General features: G+C 38.9%; 1 protein-coding gene across 1 annotated transcript in view; it reads right to left on the reverse strand.

The window, feature by feature from the left end:
- The window catches only part of SPAG17 (sperm associated antigen 17), a 395169-nt gene that overhangs the window by 92401 nt on the left and 292195 nt on the right, over positions 1-10573 (reverse strand). Inside the window, exons 26-28 of the mRNA XM_006902657.1 lie at positions 8656-8773; positions 7180-7358; positions 4311-4470 (exon numbers count right to left, since the gene is read on the reverse strand). Coding sequence (XP_006902719.1) covers positions 4311-4470; positions 7180-7358; positions 8656-8773 — 457 coding nt within the window. The remainder of the gene's footprint in view (positions 1-4310; positions 4471-7179; positions 7359-8655; positions 8774-10573) is intronic.

The raw sequence follows: 10573 nt of genomic DNA on the forward strand, positions 1-10573 counted from the left end.
TGTTGACTGTGGAACTGAACAAGTTGAAATTGTTAACAGTCTCAATCTTTTTTCCACCCATCAAGGTTCTGCTAATTGGCTGAGTGGTGAGAGTCTTTGTCTTCTTGATGTTGAGCTTTAATCCATATTGAAGACTACTGTCCTTGACCTTTTGTAGCAAACACTTCCTGTCCTCCTCAGTTAAAGCAAGAAAGATTGAGCCATCTGTATAATGCAGGTTGTTGATGAATCTTCCTCCAATCCTGATGTTACATTCCTCTTCATAAAGCCCAACATTCCAAATGGTGTGTATATAGATTGTAAAGATATGGAGACAAGGACACATCTCTGACACACTCCTTCCCTAATCTTGAAACATATAGTGTTTCCTTACTCTGTTCTGATGACTACTTCCTCGTCCAAACATAGATGTCACGTGAGTGCAATCAGGTGTTCTTGGAATCCCATTCTTCTCAACATTAGCCACAATTTGTTATGATCCATATAGTCAAATGCTTTAGCATAGTCAAGGAAATACTCATAGACATTCTGGTATTCTGTGCTCTCGGCCAAGATCCAAATAGCATTGGCTATGATGTCCCTAGTACCATGACGTCTTCTGAACCCAGCTTCTGTTTCTGGTAGTTTCTGCCAATGCGTGTTCCAGTTGTTTTTGGATACTCTTCATCAGGATTTTGCTTGTGTTTGATATTAGTGCTATTGTTTGATAATTTCCACACTATGTCAGGTCACCTTTTTTGCAATGAGAATGCATTAGGTAACTCTTCTCCAAAGTGCCAATTTAAAGTGCTAAGGATCAAAGGATGTCACTTTGAGAGCAAAGATGTGCCTGACTCAAGCTGTAGTATTTCCAATCATATGTGCATGCAAGGTCTGAACAATAAGTAAGAAGAACTAAAGACAAATTGTTGTGTGATGTCAAGTAAGAGCAGACCCATAGCTGACACACCAGTAGATTTTCAGAGGCAGTAACTCACATGGGAAGGCATTGCCCATTCTTCTGCAGAAAAATTGGTGGATTTGAACTATATGTCTTTCAGAGTGCAGCACTGCTTCTTACTACTATACCACTAGAGATCCAAAGAAGAATTAATAGCTTTGTTGGTGAAGAATATGGAATATATCATATTGTTGTTGTTGTTATGTGCCATCGAGTCGCTTGCGACTCATAGCGACCCTATGTACAAGAGCTCTAAATGCTATTCTATCCTGTGCCAACTTAGCCATCTCAAATGCACTTATTCCCACCGCTCCAGTCACAGAATCAATCCATCTCATCAAAGGTCTTCCTCTCCTTTGCCACCCCTCCACTCTGCCAAACATGATGTCCCTCTCCAAGGACCAGTCCCTCCTTGCAACATGCCCAAAATATGTCAGACGAAGCTTCAGAATCCTTGACTCCAGGGAACACTCTGGCTTCACCCTCTCCAGGACAAACTGTTTGTTCTCCTAGCAGTCCATGGTATATTCAACACTCGTCTCCAGCACCACAGCTCAAAAGCATCAATCCTCTTTCTATCAACCCTATTCACTGTCCAACTCTCCAATGCATAGCACATAATTGCAAAGACTATAGCTCGGATCAGGCACAACTTAGTCTCCAGCCTGACATCGTCGCTCTTCAGTACTCTTGAGACGTCTCTCATAGATGACTCCCAGTGCAATTCATCTCTTGATTTCCTGGCTGCTGTTACCAAGAGTGTTGACTGTGGAGCCAAGTAAATTAAAACTGTTAACTATCTCAATCTCTTCACCATCCATGCTGATGCTGCCAATTGGCCCATTGGTGAGAATCTTTGTTTTTTTGACGTTGAGCTTCAGTCCATATAGGAGGCTGTAGTCCTTGATCTTCTGCAGCAAGGGCTTCAGGTCCTCCTCAGTTTCAGCAAGCAGGGTTGTGCCATCTGCATAACGCAGGTTGTTGATGATTCTTCCACCAATCCTGATGCCACATTCCTCTTCGTATAGCCCAGCATCTCGGATGATCTGTTCTGCATACAGATTGAAAAGGTATGGAGACAGAATACATCCCTGACGAACCCCCTTCTTGATTTTGAACCATGTAGTGTCTCCTTGCTCTGTTCTGACAACTGCCTCTTGGTCCAAGTATAAGTTTTGTATTAGCACAATCAAATGTTCTGGGATTCCCATTCTTCTCAGAGTCAGCCACAGCTTGTTGTGATCCACACAGTCAAAAGCCTTCGCATAGTCAATGAAGCACAGATAGACATTCTTCTGGTATTCTTTGTTTTCTGCTAAGATCAATCTAACATCAGCTATAATATTCCTAGTACCACGACTTCTTCTAAATCCAGCCTGCACATCTGACAGTTCTCTGTTGACATATTGTTCCAAACGTTTTTGGATAATTTTCAGCAGAATCTTGCTTGCATGTGATATCAATGATATTGTTTGATAATTTTCACACTCTGTTGGGTCATCTTTCTGCTAAAGAATAAACAAATCTGTCTTGAGATAAGTATCATCAGAACAATGTTCCTTAGAAGGGCAGATGGCAAGACTTCATCTTAGATACTATGGACATGTTTTCAGGAGAGAAGAGTCCCCCACTGAAGAACACTATGGTCAGTAAAGTAGATGCTCAGTCAAAAAAATATTAAAAAATGAGACAGACTCTTAATGAGATGGGTTGACACAGTGGCTGCCACAATAGGCTCATTCATAGTCGTGGATGGTACAGGACCAATCAGTACTTCTCTCTACTATACACTGAGTAGATATGAGTTGAAGCCAACTTGATAACACCTGACAGCAGCAATGTAAGTCTGGATATTTAGAAATGAGCTTAAATAACTCATAGGTCAAAGAAAGTGTCATAGAAAATTAGAAAATATTTAGAACTGAAAAACAATAAAAATACCAAAGAATGAATTTTGTGTGATGGGAAAAGACTTTCCATAATGGTAAATATCCACAAAAAAAATATCATTTTCTAAAAATATAATGGGAACACTATAAAAAAACCCACAAAAACAGTCAAAATTAACTTTTCCCAAACACTGGAAATTAATAAAAATCTTGCAACAGTTCAAGAAACTATTTAAGAAGAAGGTCTGAATCTCAGTAAGATCAGAGGCTTTGTGGTTTTATTACATGCTCTATTCCTGTCCATGTTCTTCTTAGTTGTACAGTGATCTTAAAAATCAATAACCTCACAATCATGATTCCTCTGTGAAAACCAATAGGCTAGCAGCCACTGGAGGACACACACGGGGCTTGGTGCTCTCTCAAGAAGTCCCATTTACAAAGGATTGTTGTTATTTGACCTATCTGGAAACTCCCTGGAAACCCTGATTTAGAATTCATCCGATGACTATTTTTAGAAGTAGATCATCAGTAATCCTGATCTTTTTTTATAGTGTTTAGTTTTGTTTCACATTCTGAGGGAACAGCATAAACCCCATATTTTTAAAAAAACAAAACCATTAATACCAGAAGCAGAAGCGGGCCATAAAAATCCTTAGCTTAAAGCAAACACAAATGTGCCAGGTAAAGTCTTATCTGTCCTTGCAAAGTAAAGAATTAACTAGTGTCTACGTGACACAAAAAGAGTAAAGGCGGGCAAAGTAACCAGCCCATCAAAAGCCGACCCACATGATTTATACCCCAGCCCACCAACCATGCTTCCAATCTCCCCGCCCCAACAGTAGCACCAGGAAGGCCTTAAAAACAGTTGGGTGGAAGGGACTCATGGCTTTTTCCCTCACCACCTAACAACAACAACAACCTTCCTGTTGAGAGAGAAAGTCTCCACATGTGGATTTTCTCTAAAATAAAGTGATAAAGTGCTTTTTGTATTTACATACATGTGGATTATTCTTTTGAGGGGTATTTCACGGACAAAACAATTCTTATCCTGCTTTGTCCAGGACCTTTTGTGATCCCTTTGAGAGTGGTCAGCAGTGGTAGCTGGATGCTATCTAGTTGTTCAAGTCTTAGGTTTCTGGAATCTGAGGTCCTTTGGACTAATTGTTCCCATGAATCTTGTACTTTCTTCACTTTTCTTTGCTTGGAATGGGTACAGACGAATAGTCATAAGTTAGATGGCTACTCAAAAGCTGTTACTATTCTAGACATTACTCACCACAGCAGTTGTAGAACATTGTTTCTACTGACTACATTCTGTAAGTTAACTGATGTTTCTCAAGATAGTGACAAATTTTTCTTCTAAGGAGTCTTCAGTGAACTCAAATCTCCAATCTTTCAATTTGCAATACCACTTTGGACTCCATAGTAATGATAATGAAGACTTTATCTTACCCATTATATTGTGAGGCTTAAATTACTACCTTTCTTGGTGATGACAGTCTCAGATGGAGCTGTTTCTGATTTTTGCTGAGAAGTAGATTCTATTAAATCTCCACTATGAGGGCTTGCTAGCATTTCAGAAGGAAGACAAACAGGACCTGAATCAGGGCTACTGCTCACAGTACCATCTGCAAAAAGAATCTAGAGAGAGAAAAAAATCTTAGAATCTCAAAACCAATGAAGAGACTAGTTAACAATGAACACTTTTTACAAATGGAAATACATTAAAATTTATCTAGAGTATAAATATCATGTGCAGGTTCCCAGTCAGAGCATGAAGCCTAGTACAGTAAAGGATAATAACTTCACAATCAGCACATCATCCTCCATTTACTTCCTCTTCTTCCTATTGTCCTTTGACTGACTTAAATCAGACTTCCCGCTTGTCCCCTTCTTCATCCTCATAAGAAGTAAGAAATGATCAATTTTATTTCAATCTTTCTAAAAGTTACTATTAAAGTTTTAGCATGCATATTTAAGTACTTTCTCTATGTCAACATATGTCTGGTGTCTAAAATAGCTATGTAGCTGTTGTTAGATGCCAAAGAGTTAACTACAACTCATAGCGACCCTATGAACAAAAGATCTGAACCCTGACCTATCCTGTTTCATCCTCAACATCGCTGACACACTTGAGCCCACTGTCACTGTTACCACTGTTAATCCACCTGGTTGAGGGTCTTCCTCCCTTCCTCCCATCACTGACCCTTCTCCTTTCCCAGCATGATGTCCTTTTTCAAGTACTGGCCTCTTCCTAACAACATGCTCAAAGTATGCAAAATAAAATTTCACTATCCTTCCCTCCAAAGAGCACCCTGGCTGCTTTACAATACATAATTTTTGTTCTCTCAGCAGTTCATGGGATAATTAGTACTCTTCTCCAGCACCACAACTCAAAGTTGTCAATTCTGTCATCCTTATTCACGGTCCAACTCTCTGATGCATAGCAAGTTATTGAAAATACCATGGCTTTAATCAGATGCACTTTAATCTTTTAACTGACATCCTTGCTCTTCAGTACTTTGGAGACATCCCTGACTATAGACTTTCAACATATCTTTTGATTTCCTGATTGTTGGTACCAATATTATTGCTTATAAATGCAAGTAACATGAAATCATTGAAAATTTATATCTTTTTTAATCTATCATGATGTTGCCTAATGGCTCAGTGGTGAAGATTTTTGTTTTTTCAGTCTTGAGATGTAATCTGTATTGAAGGTTGTAGTCTTTGATCTTCTGCAGAAAGTGTTTCAAGTCCTTCTCACTTTCTGCAAGTAAGGTTGTGCCATCTGCATGATGCATGTTATAGATGAGTCTTCCACCAATCCTGGTGCCACATTCTTCTTCATAAAGTTCAGCTACTTGAATGATTTTCAGCAGAGAGATAGGAAGGATACACCTCTGTTGCACATTTTCCTCTATTTTAAACTTTGCAGTGTTCCCTTACTTTGTTCAGACATCAGTTTCTTGATCTAGGTATGGGTTTTGCATTAGTACAATTAAGTGTTCTGGGATTCCCCTTCTTGTAAATGTTACCTACAATTTGTTATAATCCACACAGTCAAATGACTTTGCATAATATAAAATATCTATAGGTACTACATACACATCTCTAGCTCTCAGATATATATGACAAGAATTTCAGAATTGTCACGTCTGTGCTAGTAGTGAGACGACTGATGCCCTTTTGTTACTAAGGAAACTGGTTTTTTTTAGGTAACAGTTACTTTAGGTAACTGGTTGATTGATGAAGTTCTAAATACACTAATATATACTTAGATGTAGATGTCTTAAAGGTAACTAATATAAACTCTGGTCATCACTTGATAGCCCTGTTTCATCTGAAGCTTTATTTTTAGCTCTTACATTCTTTTTTACCCATTCATTCACATTATTTCTTCTTTAGAAATTACATTGAACAGATTTCTTCTTCAAGTGTTAACTTTTCTTTCCCTCCTAATCTCTCTTTAATCTTTCAGAAGCATTATTTTTAATTTCTAAGAACTCTTGATCCTTTCTCATACCAACTTTCAAAATTATTGCATGACCTTAAAGCTTCTCAAGAATTTATGCATGTTAATTTTATTCACTTTCAAGTTTTTCTTCTTCTTTTTTCCTTTCTAGTTTTGTGTTTTATTTATGTAAGAAGTTCAGGCCTTGACTGCATATTTCCATAGTGGGAACAGGTGCTCTTTTTTGCTGCTTTTTCTTGGTCTTCAGGTTTTCCTTGTGCTTGTTGAGCCTTCGGCACATGGCACGTGTTTTCTTGGGACGCAGGTCCAGGGGGTTATACTTCTTGCCCTTACACTATTTTCTGGTGTTCTCCTTCTGAGTCTGGTTGATAGCAGTGAGAACACGGGCAATGGATTGTCAGACAACTTGGATTTTGGAGAGCTTAGAAGCTGCACCCGCCTGCCACTTAGGCGATGTGCAGATGAAAAAGCTCCCTTTCAGCTCTTCCTTTCTATAATACTGTCCCTTACCCAGTCTCCTGTATTTTACTTTGAAGCAGTTGTTGTTGTTATGTGCCATCGAGTTGCCTGCAACTGATCGTGACCCAATGTACAACACCTCTGAAGCCCGTCCTGTCCTGAGACAGTCTCACTGTCTCTGACACACCTACCACTATTACCCGAGTTACTCTATCAATCCATCTCATCCGGGCTCCTTCTCTCCTGCGCTGTCTTTCCACCCTTCTGAGCATGATTTCCTTCTCCAAGGACCAGTCTCTCCTGGCCACATAACAAAAGTCTGTGAGATGGAGCTACAAAATCCTAGCCTTCAAGGAGAAACTTGGTTTTACCCTCTCTAAGCAGAGAAAAGGAATTTATCCACCTTATTCTTTTACCTGTGTGGAGCCATCCAACATATATTTGACAACAGTGCCTTGGCTTGTGATAATTCTTGATGCTTCCTGCTCCAGGGGTGGCATCACTGTTTTGTAGAAATCAGAGTGTTTCAGCCTCTGTGGGTAGCTCTGTCGGATCATGATGTCCCAAGTGGGTCCCTCATCACTGATATATTGATCTTAAAAGCAAAAAAAAAGAAATGATTCTGTGGATTGAGCAATGTTTTGGGCCTGAGATTTTGTCTTTTTACTTTTATTAGTTTCATTATTTTGTCTGAGTCAGGATAATAGCCTTTTCTCAATTTTCCTGGAACATAACTCAAAGCAGTTGAGTTTTGATGCCCTTATACATTCAAATATAGTAAATAAAAGGCATCTATAAGCACCTAATAAATGCCTTCTCCATGGGGGAAAAAATTTTCTATAGTGAAGTCCAGGAGACTTAGGGACAAAATAAAAAGGTTTTTTTTTTTTCTGTTTTGATGCACCCATATCCCCCCTTGCTCTTTTGCATCCGTTTTAATAATCCTTGCCACTGGGTACAAAATGTTCCCTCATATTTCCTGTTTGCCAAGAGCCCAGCAGAGGTCACTCACAGTCAGGCTTACCATTCCATAACAGTTTTCACCATATTTGAAAATTACTGAAGCTATGATCTCTGTAGAAAGAGGAAGGTAGGACTGTACAATATTTGTTAATGTGCTAACTTTGCTGTTATTGGGTGATGTAGGGCAAGTTACTGAACTGTCTAAAGCCTCAAATGCTTTATTTTGTAAAATAAGAATTATTTACCCCTAGCTCTTAGTATTCAAATTTTGTAACACTTTTAAAAAATATATGTATTAAGTACTTAATTTATTGCCTGGCAAAGTGTTAAAAATATTCACATTGTTACTGACACAGTGACTGCAGCAATAGGCTCAAGCGTATCAGAGATGGTGAGGATGGCATAAGACAGAATAGGGTTCAGATCTATTGTTTACTGGGTTACTCAACTGGAAGGAATCTAATAACAATACAACATACTTTTAAGGGAACTCTGGTGGGCTAGTGGTTAGAAGCTGCACTGCAATCCCAAAGGCATGTGGTTCGAATCCACCAGCAACTCCATAGGAAAAGGATAGGTAATCTCCTTTTGCATGATTTATTGCCTCTGAAAACCCACTGGAGGATCAGTTATGGACATTTATGAGTTGACAACACACAACAACAACAACAAATTTATTTAAGGGAGGTCTAGTAGCCTAAGAGTAAGGAGTAATGCTTCCAAGCCAACTGCAGGTGGTTTGAATCCACTAGCTGCTCTAGAGGAGAAAGAAGGGCAGTCTACTTTTGTGTGATTACTTATTTAAAAACATTTTTTATTATCAAGTATGTTTAAATCATAGGAAAATACACATTGTTTTATGATGTTTTAACTATTTTCTGTATTTTGGCCCCCTGTCTCTCTCCTACTTTATCCCCTCTAGCATTTACTTGAAAACTCTTGTCCAAGGAAGGTCAGTAGGAGCCCATTGGGGCACGACACATTTAGACTCTGAAAGCTAGGAACATAAGGAGTCTCTTGCACAACAGGTTCTGGTTCATCTTCTTCCTGTAAAATAAGTAGGTTAATAAAATATTAATAACTGTGTTTTCTGAAAGTGCTTATTTATTTCGACTGAATACTTACTAAGTGTTTAGGTTGTGACTTGCCCAGGTGATGTGACCTTGTAATGGTGTCTGCAAGTATGTATGTTTATATCCTACTTGTAGAATAAAGTACAGACATGTGAAATGGTTAGCTAATAACATAGATAGCTGGCACATCTTTTCTCAGGAAAGGAAGATCCTAACGTTAATGAGAATAACTGAGGAAGAACTCAAGTGGTAGTCGGGGCTTGAATTAGGTAGGCTTATAAAGATACTTTCAATTGAATGTCTAGATATAAGGGTTGGAAATATTCCTTAGAGGCAAAGATGATAAAACTTGATCTCATATAGTCCTTGGAAAAGGACATCATATTGGGAAAGGTAGAAGGTCAGTGAAAGAGGACGACCTCAAGGAGATAGACTGACACAGTGACTTCCACAATGAGCTTGAGCATGGCGGCCTCAGGAGGACAGTGTAGGATAGGACAAGGTTTCACTTGTTTGTAGAGTTGCTTTGAGTTGTAGTTGACTCTACAGCACCTAACAACAACCAACCATAGGGAAGAAGAGGATCCCATTGTCTTCTTCATGCAACTTTTCAAGTTTGGATGCTGAAAATAAGTTATTAAGGTATGTGTTCTTTTTTTTTTTTTGTAAGAAGTACTTGTTGCTTTTGTTTGTTGTTATGTGCCATTGAGTTATTTGTGACTCATAGTGATCCTATGTACAACAGCTCTGAACCCTGTTCTATCCTGAGCCAACCTGATTGTCTCTGATATACCTACCCTCATTACCACAGTCACTGAATCAATCCATCTCATTGAGTGTCTTCCTCTCTTGAACTGTCCCTCTACCCTCCCAAGCAAACCGTCCCTCTCCAAGGATTGGTTCCTCCTTGCAACATTCCCAAAGTACAATAGATGTAGCTTCAGAATTCTTACCTCCAAGAAGCAGACTGGTTTCACTCTCTCTAGGAAAAATCTGTTTGTTTTCCTAGAAGTCCATGGTATATTCAATATTCTTCTCCAGTACCAGAGCTCAAAGGCATCAATTCTTCTATTATCCCTAGTCAATTTTCCAGCTTTCTGATGCATGACAAGTAATTGTGAAGTCTATGGCCTGGATCAGGCACACCTTAGTTTCCAGATTGACTTTGGTGTTCCCTCAGCACTCTGGAGAAGTCCCTGACAGCCAACATTCCCAATGCAATTCATCTTTTGATTTCCTGGCTGTTGGTACCCAAGAGTGTTGTGGAGCCAAGCAAACTAAAGCTGTTAATAATCTCAACCTCTTTAATATTATGATGTTGTCAATGAGCCCAGTGGTAATATTTAAGTACAAACAATGAAAAAGGCTTTTTGTAAATTAACGAGAATTTGAGTGTGCCTGATTTAAAAATTTTAAATAGTTTCACGCTTATTTAGACCTGAATCCTTTGTTTGGTTATATGTACTCAAGAATGAAAATTATGTTTCTTTCAACAACCCTCTATTGATAACCCTTTCAGTTTTTCCAATTGATTTTCTGTTGTTAGTCACTAAAACAATTTTAAACATTGCCCCATTCCTGAACATTTAGTTTATTTTAACTATAAATTTCTATGTGTGTGTACTATCAAATAGGATCTGACTGGTACAGAGGGAGATCACCCCTGCTTCTCCAGCAGAGCATCAGGTGGATTTGAACTGCATACCTCCGGGATTGCAGTACGGCTTCTTGCCACTAGGCCACCAAAGCTCCCTCAGTTGCTATAATCAAAGAT

Source organism: Elephantulus edwardii, unplaced genomic scaffold (genome assembly GCF_000299155.1).
Source record: "Elephantulus edwardii isolate Elephantulus edwardi_28Jun2011 unplaced genomic scaffold, EleEdw1.0 scaffold00437, whole genome shotgun sequence".
Classification (NCBI taxonomy): Eukaryota; Metazoa; Chordata; class Mammalia; order Macroscelidea; family Macroscelididae; genus Elephantulus; species Elephantulus edwardii.